Consider the following 17,806-nt stretch of genomic DNA (forward strand, 5'->3'; position numbering starts at 1 on the left):
AGAATTAAGTGAATTTTGAATAAAATTTGTTCAAAAGTTTAGCATATAAATGTAACGTACATCGTGAAGCTTATTTTTATTTATTTATTTATATGGGATTATTTTTTAGGCGAAGGGCTAGCAACCTGTCACTATATGAATCACAATTGTTTTATACACAAATGCCTACTATCTATCGAAATATCTATGAGGAAAATATTTGTTGGGATGTTCTCGTTTTTTCTTTTCTTGAATAACCAAAGATATCCTTCTATTTCATAATACTTATCATACTTTGATAACAAAGACAATTTATTTAATAATACTTATCGATAAATAAAGTGATAAACATTGTAGGTATACATTGTTTTGTTTTTTTTTTTGCATACGTGGGATTTGTAAAGCGAATGTAAAAAGTTTTAGTAAATTAAAAAAATAAATAAATAACTCTGTCTTATTCACTTAAATCCCACTATAAACTTGACACCCATCTGCTCATAACTGCATGAGTAAATTGTCATTCAACAACTTCGTAGTATATTTTCGCTTGCATGTCTGTGCCTTCCATTGTGATTATCTGAAAAAGAAAATGCATTATTCGGCTTACATGTCTAAAAGTTCAAAACTAATCCAAACTTCTTGTAGAATTCAAATAATATAAGACTATAGAAGTTATAGGTACTGGTGAATGTCTGCTGCTTTCTCGTGGATCTAGGATTTTGTCACGTTGATGGGACGGGTTCACACTCGTAGTCCAAATACTTTGTTTAATAACATATTAATAATCCTGTGTAACCTATCTTTATCCGTCCTACATAATATAAACATTTTAATGTGCGGTGAATGCAACTGATGGGAAATACCACCTTCATTCACCTCATATTTGCGTCTTTACAAGTTTGATGTATTAGGCATTTTTACCGTCTTATTTTATTCCGATTTTTATAATCCTTCTACTCTTAGACTCTTTCACTCACTTTATGTATCTACAGCTTTGTAGTAAGTAAGTTAATGCTTTATTGTTTACTTAAGGAGTACATTACAATAACATTAAAACAGTAGTACAGCACAAAGGCGGGCTTATCCCTTAGTGGGATCTCTTCCAGCAAACTTGACAATAAGATAAAATATACATAATGTAGTCTTAACTCTTTGAAGATAGAATCTTAGTGAATAGTATACATGCTGTATATGTGGCAAAATTTTAACTGTATCCTGTCTGCACTAGGCATTTTTTGATGTTTTTAAAAAGATCGAAAATAGCGGAAACCACACGGCAGAAAAGCTTTAAAATCAATGACCAGTCATAAACAACTTACATATTTTAATTATAGTAGGCGAAACAAAGGCAGCCTTCTTTGACCTTCAACCTCATTTGCTTACACCCACTAGACTGAAGACCTCCATTGGTCATTGTGTAACCTTGTTAGAGATAGATTTGGAAAACAACTTATGGTTTAGACTAAGGTCATTGATATAACACGCGGCTTCGTCAGCGCGAATTTAGCGACACCTACGAAAGAATACAGGTTTTTTATAAATCCCTCGGGAACTTTCGTTTCTACCGGGATGAAAGGTTCCTACCATAGGGTTGGTCCTTGTCCAGACTCTTAATTATACATATCTACGTGAAATTTGGAGAAGATTGGTACTTGCAGTAGATATCTCATAAAATTACCTGATAACATTATTTGGGATATTCAGCCTGTTCTCAAGGCTTCACTCTAAAAAAAAGATCCTCTCCTACTTACCCCATTATTAGAATATATTAAGTATATTATATTTCCACTTGTCACGATCCCCACATATTAATTTTACGACATCCAAATTCATCAATATTTTCATGCAAGACCTTTATAATATATGCCATAATGAAAAAAAATATATATAATTCATACCATTTTGGTCTCTGTTTCTCCAAATTCTCGCCTAAAATATGCAATTTTCCCATCCGGCTGTTTGATCACTTGTTTTAAGACGTTATCTCCTTCCAATGTGTATGTGATTTTTATCTGAAACAATAAAAGTACATGTATTATGTTTTTTAATATACATACATACATATGGTCACGTCTATATCCCTTGCGGGGTAAACAGAGCCAACAGTCTTGAAAGACTAAATGGCCACGTTCAGCTATTTGGCTTAATGAAAGAATTGAGATTCAACTAGTGACAGGTTGCTGGCCCATCGCCTAAAAAAGAATCCCAAGTTTGTAAGCCTATCCCTTAGTCGCCTTTTACGACATCCATGGGAAAGAGAAGGAGTGGTCCTATTCTTTTTTGTATTGGTACCGCGAACCACACGCAACCACATTTTTAATATTAAAGTTATATTAGTTGCCCAGGCGGTTAGGGCAAAAAAATCGTGAGGTAACCTGCACATTCAGACAACTCGATGTGTAACCATGACGCAATATAGGTTAGGTTCCCCTGCTAGGTCAAATGGTAGTTTGACGTTTACCACTCTGAAATCGTGGTCATAGGCTGACCTCAGACTCCTCTCTAGAGGGGTGAGAACAGGAGTAAGGTTTAGAAGATATCCGATAAGTTCCGATAGATAAATGGAACTATTACACGCATGTTCACACTAAGCTAAGAATTTTAAGTTGTTATCTAATAGTCAATAGATTTAAAAATGTTCGATAATTTCGGATAATTATTGACGTCAGTAATCAATATATCTACCTAATCTATATGACATGATTCAAGACACTCGTTTATCTTTGATATCTCAGGTACTATTTGTTTACCTCTGTACCTACATAATGTATGTAAAACTCTGTCCGAACTGTGAAGAAAATGTTGGGAAATATAAAAAAATCAAAATGAAAATATATTAATTCAACAGGAAATCAACTTCCCAACGAATGCTGGTTACGTTATTTTCGATGCCTTCGAATTTTGAATAAAATTAGTGACGTCTTTTCCGCAAAAAAAATCACTGGAATTCTAATCTTCTGAAATTCCAGCATAAAAAGGTCTTCACCACAAACTTAAAAATAAAAAAGTTTAGTCAGTGTTTCTATAAGCTTTCTATAAGCTTTTCATAAAAGTCAGTTGGCTAACCCTGCTATACGTAATCTCTAGGAGGTACAGTCCATTTTTCTGTAGGTATTCAAATAAATGTAAACAATCTTGACGCGTTCTTTTATTAAAAAAAATATATTTACAAAAAAAAATATTTAATTTTGCTTTTTCTCATGATTATTAATTAATTTAACATTGTATTCATTAACAAAAAGACGTATCAAGATTGTTTTTAAAGAAATGAACTATACTTATGCGCTTGTCTGTGACACAGTGGTCGCGGGTTCAAATCCCGGCCAGGGCATGATGAAAAAGAAACTTTTTCTGATTGGCCTGGGTATTGGATGTTTATCTGATCTATATATTAAAACTATTTTAAAATATACTACCGTTGTCTTAGTACCTGCGAAGTTGTACAGAGCTATATCTACCTCGGCTCTACTATCTCCAGTACTGGAAGATGTGGCGACGAGATCAGACAACGACGGTGCGCTATCACCAGGTCAGCAGTGGAACGACTGGGAAAGATTTGGGGGGACAGGAGGATTACCAAGAAGACGAAGGTCAGATTGATGAAATGCCTTGTCTTTCCAATTTTCCTCTATGGTTCCGAAACTTGGTCTCTGAGACTGCGGGATCGCCGTAAAATCGACGCATTAGAGATGTGGTGGCTGGGGACGCCTCCTAAAGATCGCACCAATGTTTCCATGAAGAGCTCTTTAAGAGCTTCATATTAAAGACCGACTTTTGTTGACAGTTGACGAACAACTGTGCAATTACGAATACTAAAGTTTTTTGGTCACGTTTCCCGAAATGAGAACTCGATGGAGAGACTGGTTATTCAGGGCCAGGTGGAAAGCAAGAGAACACGCGGCCGATCACCAACTCGCTGGACTGACCTGATCAAAAAAGCTACTGAGTCTACTATGGTCCAGTCTACTCGCAACGTCAGTAACCGACAGAAATGGAAGCACATCACTGAGAGAACAATCCTCGAGAAAGAATACGACCCGCCGAACACCTCTCCATGTACCGCATCTACGCAACCACGACCACTCTAACAAGAGTGTCTAAAAAGAAGTGTTAGTATCTCGTAACACAAATTTACTTCGAGGTTTACTTAATCTGTGTAATTTGTTAAAATAAAAACTTATGTACCTTGCTACCATCTCTTCTTTCCATCTCCGTCTCCTCGTCAAGTCTGAAGGTGTGTGTGTAGACATTATCTACCGTGTGTAGTGTCATTTCGAAGGTGCAGTCGTCTAGTCTCGTGAAGCAGAACGTTGGTGCAGAACATTTAAGTAATTGAATAATCCTCTCACTGGCATCTGTAAGGTTTTTGCAGAATGAAGATTTGTCCAATATTTTGTAAGTAATAAAGGGGTTCAAGACGATAAAACAGAGATGATATGGACGTAGTATGATTCTGTGGATTGGTTTCATTTAGTTTCAGTGATTTTTTATTACCACATAATGTCATTAACTTATTGTAGTTACCACAAAGCTCTATGGACACTTTATCAACACACTTTTGGTAGATTAATATTTTACAGACTTGATCAGTGACGTCCGCGAAAAAATACAGTACAGTATGTACTTAATAAAATAAAGAAAATTTGAACTTCATTTCGCTTATAATTTTTTTCTAATTCAAAATAAAAAGTATCTTTTATCTAGGTATAAACATAACCAGGGGAATCAAACTTATGTATTATTGTTTCTTGTGATTATTATTCCTTTATGTTTATTATTTACATGAATTTGTAAATAAATAAATAAAATTCTTTTTGGTATTTGACCATCGAAATTCTAAGTACTACTTGGATAACGTAGAAGTAAAATTGTGTTTGTTTTGCCTTAATTATTTTTTTTATTAACTTTTATAACATTTTGATTGGTTTTCGTCAACCTCTATTTAGTGTCCTAACGTCGCCGCTAATATAAATAACACTGGCTAGAAATTTTTAAAATTAGATTTTTTTTTTGTTGCATTATTAATTTAATAATTTCCACAGCAGCCACATTTCCACACATCATTCCTTCACCACAACACTATCTCCTGATCACAAAAATATTTCAATAGATCACTCACTGACAGCTTTCATAATTTCCTCCACGTTTTCACACGCAATTCTCCTGTATTTTTTTCCTGAAAACGACATATTTTCCGCGCGTGTTTCTTTGATACTAATATAAGTTTGCACTGATACCAACATCACCTGTGTTTGCTTGTCAATTGATAAGATTTCGTACGAAAATGCACCGTTTTATCAATAAAGCATGAGTCAGCGAATTGAGAGCCTAGTTTTTATAGATAATAGTGATAATAAAGAGCTATACTAAGATATATCTGTTTTTATTTGTGATAGGTTTGTATATTTTGTATTTATTATCAAATTGTACTCTTATGAGGAACGTATATTTGAGATGCTAGTTTGAAAAGCAACAGGTGTTTTATCTTAGGATTTACATACATATATATAGTCACGTCTATATCGCTTGCGGGGTAGACAGAGCCAACAGTCATAAAAAGAATGAAATATCACTGTATGGCGTTTAACGTGAAATTTATAATTTCTTTTATGATGTTTTAATTCAAAATAAAAATATCAATAAAATGAAAAATAAATTACACCTACGTACCTATATGTGCCGTGTGGTTCCCGGCACCAATACAAAAAAGAATAGGACCACTCCATCTCTTTCCAATGGATGTCGTAAAAGGCGACTAAGGGATAGGCTTAACTTGGGATTCTTTTTTAGGCATTGGGCTAGCAACCTGTTACTATTTGAATCTCAATTCTATCATTAAGCCAAAAAGCTGAACGTGGCCACTCAGTCTTTTCAAGACTGTTGGTATGTCTACCCCGCAAGGGATATAGACGTGACCATATGTATGTATGTATGTATAAATTGCTTGTTCTGCTGAAAACTGGAATAATGTTGTTAAGCAAAAGTCAGGTATTCCCTCTTAATATTATTATGTGTGAAATCAGCTGGATTAATTCTTCGGTTATTTTTTACTGATACGATGAATTAGTCATACTTACATATAGCAAGGTTTTTATCTAGTAGATTTTACAATTTGAGTCATATTCACTGTTGAAAGCATAGAATAAATTATAGGCTCGTTTTTTGAAGTGAATCATATGTTTATGTTTCATATTAGAAGAATTACAAGAAGAAGAGTGTGAAGAGAAATTAATGATTAAACGAACTTACCTGTACGTGAAGTTCAATCATAATTATACGAGGTGTTTCGTCCGAAGAGATTAGTAACGTTGTATTGTTGTTATATATGTACTATGTAGTAACGCCTAGTGACACCACTTCAGTTTAGGAAAAAATAATTTAGTTGCAACACTTATAAAGTGGCAACTCTGTAAAATATTTATTTTTATCTTACCCCCAACTTACTTCGCGCCGCCCGCTTTGAGCGCGCTTCAGGTCGTTTAGAGAATTATGATATTTCCGGAACCTATGGGTTAATTCTATAACCAGGGTGGGAGGGTGTTACTAATCTCTTCGGACGAAACACCTCGTATAATTATGATTGAACTTCACGTACAGGTAAGTTCGTTTAATCATTAATTATACTCGTGTTTCGTCCTCAAGATTAGTAACGTTGTATTGTTGTTATATATGTACTATGTAGATGTTGAGAGACGGTGGAGGAAATATCTTCAATAAAATACATTTTTTATTTTTAGAACCATTTTTAGCAGAAGATTTTTCTTAGACATAATCACTTAAATTATAATTATTATGACACATTGATAAATCAATAGATAGATTCTTAGAGTGAGCATAGGGATCTGGCCAGTGCATCACTATCATCGTTATTAACAATTGGTCTATTGTAAAACCTTGCAAAGGTAGTAGAATGACCGCTCCAGCCGGCTGTTTGCCGTATTAGATCTAGGTTGACTCCTAGTTTGTGAGCCAATGAAGTTGCAGCGTGCCTGGTGCTGTGAGAGGAAAATATGGTTACATCTATTCCACTATCTTTCAAGGTGGATTTAACCCAGCGACTGATTGTCTGAGAAGAAACAGCTTTATGTGGCTTGCGTATACCGATAAATAGATTATTTGAATTCCTAAGGTTTTTTGTTTTTTCCAGATAAACAATAAGGGCCTTAGCTGGACATATTCCAGGCCGTTCATTAAAGAATGGCAAATACAATATTGGGTGTTTATTACCTGCCTTAGACGTTTTAATCAAATCATTAATTTTAATAATAATTTTATCATTTAATTTAATTAATTGATCAACTTTTATTTTTGATATTGTTTGCACCCTGTGTGCTGTAATAAGAGCAAGTAGCGTTGTGCATTTTTTAGAGAGTTGCTCTAAGGTTAATGTTTCATTAGGAGGTAAGGATTCTAAATAATTTAAGACTACACTGGCATCCCAAGTTATATTATAACGTGGAGCTGGAGGTCTAAGTCTATAAACTCCTTTACAGAATCTTAAGATACGATCATCGTCAGAGATGTCCCCTGCTATGAGCGAAAGTGCTGACCTATAGCTATTGATCGTTCCGTATTGCCCCCCTTCATTAAAGACGTTAGTCAAAAATTCTATAATCATAGGAATAGATGGCTGGTACATATCACAATTATTTTGTTTACAAAAAATATGCCAACGTTTTAGGCAGACGTCGTACTGCTTCAGTGTGTTTACTGATAGAGATGCAAGTACGATGTCTAGGGCGGAAGACGGAATGCAGCGTTGGAGAAGCGCCGTCCGGACAACACTCCGGCAACCAGGGTAATGTTGCTCTGTATGTGTCTCACACTGTGAGTAGGTATAAAGACATCATTAGAATTTAATTGTGTCCGAAATGAGCAAGCGTATAAATAATGGATACCATGGTTGTGTGGGCCAATCAGGTACAACCATGATACCTTCTGCATTATCGGATATTATTTTACGCAGAGCTTTTAATATTACTGCTACCGGTGGAAAAGCATAAAAATAATAATTAGCCCAGTTTAGAGTAAAAGCATCGAAAGCGTGTGCTTCAGGATCTCTGTGCCAGGATACGAATGTGTTACATTTTTTGTTGTGCCGGCTAGCAAATAAGTCAATTTCCGGTACATTAAATTTATTTGTCACATTTTGAAATCCGGATACAGATAATTCCCATTCGACATCTGAATGGGTTCTCCGCGATTCTACATCTGCGATTGTATTATCAGAGGACTTAATATAAGAAGCTACAATTATTATTTTTCGTTTTTCGCACCAATCCCATATTTGCTTGGTAACTTTATTTAAATGTGGATATTTGACGCCCCCCATGCGATTAATATAGCTAACGGCAGTAGTGTTGTCGACGCGAAGCAATATCTGACAGTTCAAATATTTTAAGAGCAAAGAATACCGCCAATATCTCTAGGTACCTAATTTATATGAAAATGCTTTTCGCTCTCTGCCCAACGACCACTAGCGGTTTGCCCGTTACAGGCAGCCCCCCACCCCGTTGTTGAGGCGTCAGAAAAAATTTCTAACTAGTAATGATCCGACTTAATCCTGTGTACAGCATAATCAATGGCATGTAACTACCAGTGTAAATCTGGTAGTAATGAGGAGGGCAATAGCATGTACTTATCGTAGTCTTCATTATTTTGTAAGTTTAGAAATTTACACCGTTCAAAAAACTTTGTATGTGCCCATCCGTATTCAACGGCAGGGCAGGCAGAGATTAGTAAACCTAGAAGTTGTGCAAACTTTCTGATTTTTAATTTATTTAATTTTATTATATTTAGTAACTCAGTCTTAATTCGCTTCCTTTTATCCGAGGGTAAATATAGCTGACTGGTTTCATAAGTTTAGTAAAAATAAAGGGAGCTGTATAAACCAAATGGCAGAACGTTATATTGATATAATGTATCATTTAAAAAAAAAAGCGAAGGTATTTGCTTGAATCTGGATGCATATTGACTAAAAAATATGCGTCTTTTAAGTCCAGGGTAGCAATGTATGAATCTCTGGATACGAGTTTTAAAACAGTACGGACATCTTCTAGTTTAAAGTGTTGGGTTTTGATGAATTTATTGAGGCTTTTTGGGTTTAATATGAATCTCATTTTGCCATTGGCCTTAGGCACTAAGAAAACACGGGGAATATATTGTCCATGACAAGGTTGACATTCAGAAATGGCGCCAATAGATAAAAGCTTCTTGATAGCATCATTTACAAGAGGCATTTCTGATTTGCTGAAGTTATTCGGTGTCGGTGGACTGGATTGATAAACAGGTTGATCAAATTTTATTTGATATCCTTTTATCCACGACAATATAGTACGATCACTAGTGATCATAGACCATAGTGTATAAAAATGCGAAAGTCTACCGGCGTAACGTACCGAATCTAGTCCCGGCGATTCTGCTTGTGATGACGTCGACGTTGCCTGTAGTTCCGCGATGAGCTCCCGCGCGGCGTCGCGCTCGGCGCTGCAGACGACTGGGGGCGCGTTTGAGTGACCGGCTGCTGTCTGCGAGCCCCGGTCCGCGGCTTCCAGTTTAAATCCTTCTTATAAGGATTGGCTGCAGGTGGCGATTTTTTTGGGAAGTCTCTTTTTAAATCCGTGCTGGACTTTGAAACTGCTTTTGCAGTTTTTAGCGTTTCTGCAAAATCACTTCCAAAAAGACATTTGTCTATTTCCGTTAGAGATAACTGGTCTTTTAGCTCCTTTTTCACTGAGTACAGGGCAAAGTTTCGTCTGGTTTCTGATTCAGCGTGTTGTATATCACAGAGAAGTCTAGCGACATCCATCAGATCTTTGATCAAATCGTTATCCTTATTTTTCGACTCGAGTTGTCTTGATATAACGCCACCTAGCGCTGTAATACCAGCAGCAATTATCTTTTGGCGAGATTCGATACACTTGTCTCTTTTGGTTGCTGTTTCGGGAATAGCAGCCTTTATTTCTACGTTCAGCTTTGGTGCAGAAATATTTTCACAATTTGCTGGTACTAAAAACTTTTTCAATAAATCAATGCGGGTATCTTTATTCAGCCCTGATGTTGCTATGTGGGCTAATCTAGCTGCCAGATCTGTATTAATATCCGGTCCATATTCGGCAGTGGCCGTTGGGTCTTCACCCAAAATATCAGACAAACCCGCCGTAGTTTCATTGGGAGGGGTGGATTCAGGTTCCAGATTAATCGTATCTACTTCAGGGTTTATAACTGGTTCCTGGCCTGGAACAGTAGTATAATCTAAGTAACGACCAGGAAAAAGGATAAAATATTGAGGGTAGTTGGAAAAAATAAAATAAAAAGGGTAATTGCTGAGAAATCCCGTTAACTACTGGCGTATCGTAAAAGTCTAATTGCGGCGAGATAGTCCCTCAGACTACTCTGGTGCATTTTAGAGTTCAATGCGGCGAGATAGTCCCTCAGACTACTCTGGTGCATTTTAGAGTTCAATGCGGCGAGATAGTCCCTCAGACTACTCTGGTGCATTTTAGAGTTCAATGCGGCGAGATAGTCCCTCAGACTACTCTGGTGCATTTTAGAGTTCAATGCGGCGAGATAGTCCCTCAGACTACTCTGGTGCATTTTAGAGTTCAATGCGGCGAGATAGTCCCTCAGACTACTCTGGTGCATTTTAGAGTTCAATGCGGCGAGGTAGTCCCGCAGACTACTCTGGTGCATTTTAAAGTTCAATGCGGCGAGATAGTCCCGCAGACTACTCTGGTGCATTTTAAAGTTCAATGCGGCGAGATAGTCCCGCAGACTACTCTGGTGCATTTTAGAGTCTAATGCGGCGAAATAGTCCCACAGACTATTCTGGTGCATTTATTGGTCAAAGCAATATAAATAAATTCTATAACAAATTTAACGTATAAAGTGACGGTACTTACATTCTTGGTTATCCATAGCCGGTGACGGTGCCCTAGAAGAAGGTGACGATGAGCTGGATCGACTGCTTGGTTCCGATGACGAAGACGACGACCTTCGATATCTACGCGATCGTTTCACTTCTTTTTCCAACTTACGTAACTTGTTGACAATAACTTCAAGATTATCGATTTTTCGTTTCGGCATTTTGAAACGGACAAAATTCAAACACGATTTACGAAAGAACTTTGACGTGTGAAGTGGTTGGACACTAAAGTGCGACTGAAGCGCGCTCAAAGCGGGCGGCGCGAAGTAAGTTGGGGGTAAGATAAAAATAAATATTTTACAGAGTTGCCACTTTATAAGTGTTGCAACTAAATTATTTTTTCCTAAACTGAAGTGGTGTCACTAGGCGTTACTACATAGTACATATATAACAACAATACAACGTTACTAATCTTGAGGACGAAACACGAGTATAATAGAGGAAGTATGCAGAGATCGTGGCAAGTGATAGATAGATAGATAGTCTCTGCCTACACCTCCGGGGAAAAGGCGTGATTTTATGTATGAATGTATGTTTCATATTACACAAAGTTTAGTTTTAGTAGTATTTTTTTCCCTTGATATATAAAGAAATAAATAATAAAGTTCCGAAATACCTATTTTAATAGGCAGAGACTAGGAACATCTTTTTACTTCTCAACATAGTTTTTTGCTTAATTTTAAAAACAAAAAAATAACTCATACTAAATTAAAAATAATATGACCACTTTTAGGTAAAAAGAATATGATAGTTTTTTTGCTTAATTTTAAAAAACAAAAAAATAACTCACACTAAATTAAAAATAATATGACCACTTTTAGGTTACATGCACAGACATACATACACATGGTCACTTCTATATCCCTTGCGGGGTAGAGAGAGCTAACGGTCTTGAAAAGACTGAAAAGTTCGGCTGTATGGCTTAATGATAGAATTGAGATTCAAATAGTGACATGTTGCTAGCTCATCGCAGCTATATGAAGAGTCCCAAATTATTAGCCTAGTGGTTCTTTACTAAGGTGCCGGGAACCACTCGGCAAACGTTTAAATTTTTCACATAAAATTTTTGATCGAATTACATAAGAGTAGTTACGCTACTACCACAATTATCTCTTTAGGGAGTAATGTCAGGGGCACTTCACATGTATGGCGCTGTATAATTACTTTGTTATATAATTATACAAGTTTGTGAAGAAAATATTTTTATTACCCTGGGTCATCATTATCCTTGTACTTGTCCCAGTTGGAGGCAGACCCCGGGCTCCCTACTGGGGAGGGTTCGATTTGATTCGGCGTTGGAAAAGAAACTTGCGAAAATTTTCAAATTTAAAACACAATGCAAAGCCATCAATATGAAAATAAAATACCTAAGTGTCCGCGGTTTTATTTTTTAATTGCAAAAATCTAAATCAATATTTTATTCAAAAAAAGGCCTTCGCAGGCAATATTTCGCGTCATTTTACATTTCAATCCATTATGTAGTATTTATCAAAAAACTACAAGCTTCAAAGTACCTAAGGACTTAACCCCTATAAGGCTAGCGTCCCTTTTTAAGAACAAAACGGAATGCTCTTCAAAACGGATTTGCTAATCAGGCATTCTAGTATTTGCTAATGACATCACGATTAATCTAGTAATACAGTGTACAAAAAAAAATGAAAGTTACTTGTCCATGTAAGGCGGCAACACTGCACACTCATATTAAAACTCATAAAAATTGCACAAATTATGCAACAAAATTGTTCAAATCTGTATCTAGAGCAGACACTATTAACATGAAAATGCCAATTTGACACCTTGAGTACCTACCAATACCAATTTCAAGTCCAAAAATGTTGGACATGACTTATCAATACCGATATGTAAGCTCTCTCAAGCATGGTGCAGGCGGTGAGCGCGCGACCTTGCCACCAACTCAGGGCGGGGGCGCCTATGCCTGCAGCCGGCACCGACTCCACTGACACTCGTACTGCGCCAACGAACCGACCAACGCGCTTCCAAAACCAAATTCAAACTTCGAAAATCGAACGCGTTCGGAATGACAGCTTGATTTATTTTTATAAAAATAAAAATGTGGGGTTGGTTGTTATGCCTGGCTGTGGCCGGCGCTTTTTGGAACGTTGACGGCGCGGGCGCAGGCGCCGCGCGTTTGGTGTGCTACGTAGGGGGATCCCGCGCTATAGACGGTTATACAGAGTGTTCGCATCTCGTTTACACGGGAAATGAAAGAGGAGACAAGCTCGATACTCTGCTGAAGGAATATAGGAAGAACAACCCAAGGATCAAGATTGTCTTGAGGGTTACTGAAGTCGATAAGGTAAGATCTAAAGCCTAATTAGACGTATTACTATTTTCCTTTTTTTAACCTTAGCTCTACTTATAACTTTTAACATTGAGGTGGCTCTATATTAAGACTGCTCTATTGTTTATACTACAAGTTTATACTAATTAGCAGAAAATACCTTCACCGAAGTAAAATGATCCCAAACCAGTATTTCTAGAAAAAAATCTTTCAATTTCTTTAATATTTATTAATATACATTGGCTACTGAATGAAACAAACTATTCCATTGGAACTCTACTGCCACCTTATCGACACAAATTCAAATTCAACCTATATAAATCAGAAAAGTCCTATCTCAAGTCCTATGCCTAAAAATGATATTTATATCTGTGCAAAATTTCACAGAAATTGGTTTTGTAGTATATTCGTTCAAACAAAAATAAAAAAATCTAAAAATATTTAACAGTCTACCCCGTAAGGGATAGAGACGCGATTCTATGTTTGTATTCACTTCATAATATTAGTATGTATAGTACCTAGTGAATAAAAAAGTAGGTACTCATATTTCTCACGGTTCTCACTCGGTTACGCGTTCTACTCGTACTCGTACACAATACAACAAAAGAAATGGTCTATGGTTTACTCATACTCATCAGCATATGAACAAACAAATTAGCAATAGACAACTAGACTGGACTTTCCTACATTACCTCAGCTATTCATGAAACATGTGTTGCCAGACTAATTAGTATCTTCGTCAGTTCACAGCGATTGTTAGGCTTCACCTATGATTAAGAATTGTTATGTAAGCGTGGTGTTTGTTTTTAGTTTAGTTAAAACTAGGTCTTGGAAATTGTAACGTTACCAACGTTGATATGTTGAACGAAATTTTAGAATTTGGGTTAATCCAGTAGGCATAAATATATGTAGATAATTAAAATTGCTTCCACTTTGTGATGTTTGTATTGAAAAGCCGTTAAAAATGTTCATAATATAAGCTTAAAAAAATATGGGCTTTAATTTTTTTACTTTCTACAAGCGTTAACGCTTATAATGAGAGTCACTGTGTTATGAAGCTTTTTTTTTTTTCATAGCGCATTTTTCCCGGATCGCAACGATTTTATCAATTGCCATTACACGATCCCTGCATACATATTTTGCTTCATTTACATTTATCAATTTGTTCATGCAAGCTCATCGGCTTAGGGTTCTCTTGACCTGACCTTTTACCTACAATAACGCTTAATTGACCACATAAATTACAAAGAAAATTTGGTACAATTAATGCCAATGACGCAGGTATAAAATCAAGCAATAATACTTATGTATATCAGTGTTATGTCAAAGTAAGTCAAGTGCAAGTTCCTGATACGGCTTGTTTTTTTGCGTTCGTGTGTCATACACACAATAATCATTAAGAATACGTCTACTGGGCGTGTTTCATAATTCCCACGTATGACAGGCAGACATACGTTGTGCTATGTTGTTTGTTATTTGGTTTAGTTTATTAGAAAAAAAGAAGGCAGAAAAATCTATCAATCTTTTTAAGCCTGTTGGCTCTGTCTACCCTGCAAGGGATATAGACGTGATTATATGTATGTATGTATATACCAAAGGCGTTCAAATTCCAACTCGGCTATTCTAATCCCAACCAATGACTATTTTCAAAGTTTTTTACATTAGTTTGAATACTAACTTACGGTGATGGGAAAACATCGCGAAGAAACCTGCACATTCAGTTGTAAAAAAATCGCAAAGTTTGCGGGTCGCTAGTAATATAATATAATTTATTTATGTAAGTACTAGATTAGGCAACTTTTAGACAGCCAATTACATATACATATGGAAACACTGACACACTGATTGCTAATACTAAAAGGCTACAAAATTGTTATTTAAATTCGCAAAGAAAATGTAAATTTTGACTGCAACATTACTACATGTATTTTTTAACAATACCCACTTGATAGGTTGCATGGATTGCCACATATTCCGCTTTAAAATCTTGGAATGTCCCAATTTCTCTTGGCCCAGTGTTGCCAGCCCTTACCTTGCACAATTTTGCACCTGCTGACACAAAAATAATTATTACTCTTTTATGTAATCGACTTTTCGTACCCGTATGTGGAGCGGTGAGATGAGAACAACTGGTTTAAAATAATGTTGGACGTGGAATAGGCCTTATGATATATTTTTTAATAAAAAATAATCGGCAGCCTGAGTATTCGAATTACAAAGCAGCTAATGTCTTTACTCTTACCGTAGGGGAAAACATCGTGATGAAAACTGTGTAAACAGGTTTCTTATAAATGTGTACTTAATGTGAGTCAGGTTTACCTGTTGACAGGACATACCCTGGGGTAATCATACGGTAGTCAAGTCACAGTAAAAAAGATAAGTTTTTTAATTATTTTTAAACGATTTGTTGGGCCAAAGTCTTTGATACCTTACCTGCCCATTATTGCTTTTATATAATTCATGCTCTCTGTAGGAAAGCTTGTCTTGCAAATACATAACCAAATCTCTAATTGCATTACAATTTTACAATAGAATAATTGAAAATAATTCGAATTCTTAAATCACAATTCTAAAAACAAAATGAAGTATTTAGAAGATAGAAATAATGTGGTATCTTTCTGTACTCACATTATTTTTAAATTTTAAATGTGATGCAAAGTGCTACTTCAATACTCGTTTTTGAGAATAATGAACTTTAATTACATGGAGTCAATAAAAGAAATTATCTTAACATCCATGTGTGAAAGATTATTATTATTGACTACACCGCCCGACATTATTATTGACTACACAAAAAATATATGATATAAATCTTCGAGGTTAACTCAATCTGTATAATTTGTTCCGTATATATTTATTTATATACTTACATGTATGTATTCGTATTACCGTCTTTTACGGATTGCTGGGTCAATTGAAAATCGATTGATTAAATTAAATTATTTGAAGAATATATTCAATTGTTTCGGTCAAAGCATAGTGCAAGACCCTTAGTACTAAACTTATAAAGTACTTACTTAATAGCTTTGGCTAACTTAATGACACGTATCCAGCGGCTTCAAAGTTGATAAGGTATCGGGGGCACGAGATTTTTATAAAGTTATACGTAATTTTATAGATATATAAAGTGTAGGATTAGTGCATCAAGTTGGAACAAGTTTGTGGACATCAGCTGTTCACTTCGCCGTATATGTAAAACTATGCGAGGTCAGACACGGACAGACGGACAGACGTGAGAACCCACTGGAGCATACGATGAAGATATATCTATTTTATTTGTATACTAGCTGTGCCCGCAACTTCGTCCGCGTGGAATAGTTATTTTGATCATCATTGAAGCCCTCAAGGACGAATAATTGTCCCCGTTTTTTCACATTTTCCATTATTTCTTTGCTCCTTATAGTTGCAGCCTTCCTCGATGAATGGTCTATTCAACGCAAAAAGAATTTTTCAATTCAAATCAGTAGTTCCTGAGATTAGCTCGTTCAAACAAACAAACTCATCAGCTTTATAATATAAGTATAGATAAGAAAAATCCCAGTAGCCGCATTGCACTGTATAAGTGATTTCAAAAAGAGGTTTACAATTTCCATTATCTTTTGCCTACAAAGAAAAAACATATTCTCTTTCCATGCAGATTGTAAAAAGGTTATTTTTTAAATCGATTTTAAAAGCTTCGCGAACTCGTGTGCGAAATGGCCATGTCATATAACTGACAATGTCGGAAATGATGCAAACTTCTTAATTCACTGATCGACCGAGTTTTTGAGTAATTGGTCACCGGCTTCATGCAAATATATTGTAATATTGCATCGGAAATACCTATATAATATGTTAATGTGTTATTCCATCGTGTCAATTGTGTTCCGGTATTAAATAAAACATGATAATAACATGTTAAGCTGATAAGCTTATAGATATATTATGTCGAACCTTAAACAGGGGAATGTAACATAGATAGAATCATTGGAAGAAAATGATTATTTTACTAGGAGAAAATGATTTCTAACTTAGACGCCTCTTACGAAATCTTCGAGAAAGAGATGGAGAACTTTTCTACTGTCGGAATCAAACGACACGAGAATACATGTATCAAATAAGTATTAGACACTTATTTTTGCCTGCAGACTAAAGTGACATAAATTTATTCTATTTCGAACTATCGGAAAATTCTGTTCACTCTTTTCCAAACGAATTATTATATAAATGAATAAGTTCAGCTTTCTACGCCCAGTTGTAGATTGTACATCACTTATTAAGTAACGCGAGACTTATATGTGGACCGATTAAGTTAACCCGAAAAACATTAATCCACCTCAGTCGGCTCAAATATACGAATGACGAAATGAAACGGCAATGGGGAACCGAAATGGCAAATATCAGAAAAAGTGGTTTTTTCGGCGGGAAACTGGTATAGGTAGGTACAGTTAATCGCATGTCAGGGTAACTTGCATGGAACCCTATGAAGCGGTAATAGAGACGAATTTGCAGCGAACTTGGGTAGGTTGATATGCTGTTATCTTTATTATAGTGCCTAGAATCAGACCATAACAATTCCATAAGGCCGCAATATTTTTTTTTTAATCAATAAAATGATTTAT

The 17,806-nt window shown here is 35.8% G+C and overlaps 3 protein-coding genes across 3 annotated transcripts in view; 1 reads left to right on the top strand and 2 right to left on the bottom strand.

The window, feature by feature from the left end:
* Window positions 1-290: 290 nt before the first annotated feature.
* LOC106142701 (fatty acid-binding protein, muscle-like) lies at window positions 291-5,258 on the bottom strand. Its single transcript, XM_013344570.2, has 4 exons — window positions 5,099-5,258; window positions 4,165-4,334; window positions 1,878-1,991; window positions 291-556 (listed from the first exon to the last, which is right to left on the bottom strand). Exons 1-4 carry the CDS (start codon window positions 5,220-5,222, stop codon window positions 497-499), a joined length of 468 nt encoding a protein of 155 aa, XP_013200024.2. The 5' UTR covers window positions 5,223-5,258; the 3' UTR covers window positions 291-496.
* Window positions 5,259-9,242: 3,984 nt separating this feature from the next.
* LOC132902317 (uncharacterized) lies at window positions 9,243-11,316 on the bottom strand. Its single transcript, XM_060946882.1, has 2 exons — window positions 10,881-11,316; window positions 9,243-10,215 (listed from the first exon to the last, which is right to left on the bottom strand). The coding sequence occupies exons 1-2, from the start codon at window positions 11,062-11,064 to the stop codon at window positions 9,383-9,385; spliced, it is 1,017 nt and encodes a 338-aa protein (XP_060802865.1). The 5' UTR covers window positions 11,065-11,316; the 3' UTR covers window positions 9,243-9,382.
* A 1,580-nt stretch (window positions 11,317-12,896) lies between these two features.
* LOC106140978 (uncharacterized) overlaps window positions 12,897-17,806 on the top strand; it is a 32,609-nt gene continuing 27,699 nt past the window's right edge. Inside the window, exon 1 of the mRNA XM_060947097.1 lies at window positions 12,897-13,220. Coding sequence (XP_060803080.1) covers window positions 12,975-13,220 — 246 coding nt within the window. The 5' untranslated portion in view covers window positions 12,897-12,974. The remainder of the gene's footprint in view (window positions 13,221-17,806) is intronic.

Source organism: Amyelois transitella, chromosome 12 (assembly GCF_032362555.1).
Source record: "Amyelois transitella isolate CPQ chromosome 12, ilAmyTran1.1, whole genome shotgun sequence".
In the NCBI taxonomy this organism is placed as follows: Eukaryota; Metazoa; Arthropoda; class Insecta; order Lepidoptera; family Pyralidae; genus Amyelois; species Amyelois transitella.

What these genes read in the sequence shown, in the direction of transcription:
- LOC106142701 (XM_013344570.2), bottom strand. Translation starts at nt 5,222, where the DNA reads ATGTTGGTATCAGTGCAAACTTATATTAGTATCAAAGAAACACGCGCG. An exon ending in AAAGAAGAGATGGTAGCAAG is followed by an intron (nt 1,992 to 4,164) that starts GTACATAAGTTT and finishes TTATTGTTTCAG; the next exon opens with ATAAAAATCACATACACATT. An exon ending in GAGAAACAGAGACCAAAATG is followed by an intron (nt 557 to 1,877) that starts GTATGAATTATA and finishes TTTCTTTTTCAG; the next exon opens with ATAATCACAATGGAAGGCAC.
- LOC132902317 (XM_060946882.1), bottom strand. Translation starts at nt 11,064, where the DNA reads ATGCCGAAACGAAAAATCGATAATCTTGAAGTTATTGTCAACAAGTTA. An exon ending in GGCTATGGATAACCAAGAAT is followed by an intron (nt 10,216 to 10,880) that starts GTAAGTACCGTC and finishes CTACTGTTCCAG; the next exon opens with GCCAGGAACCAGTTATAAAC.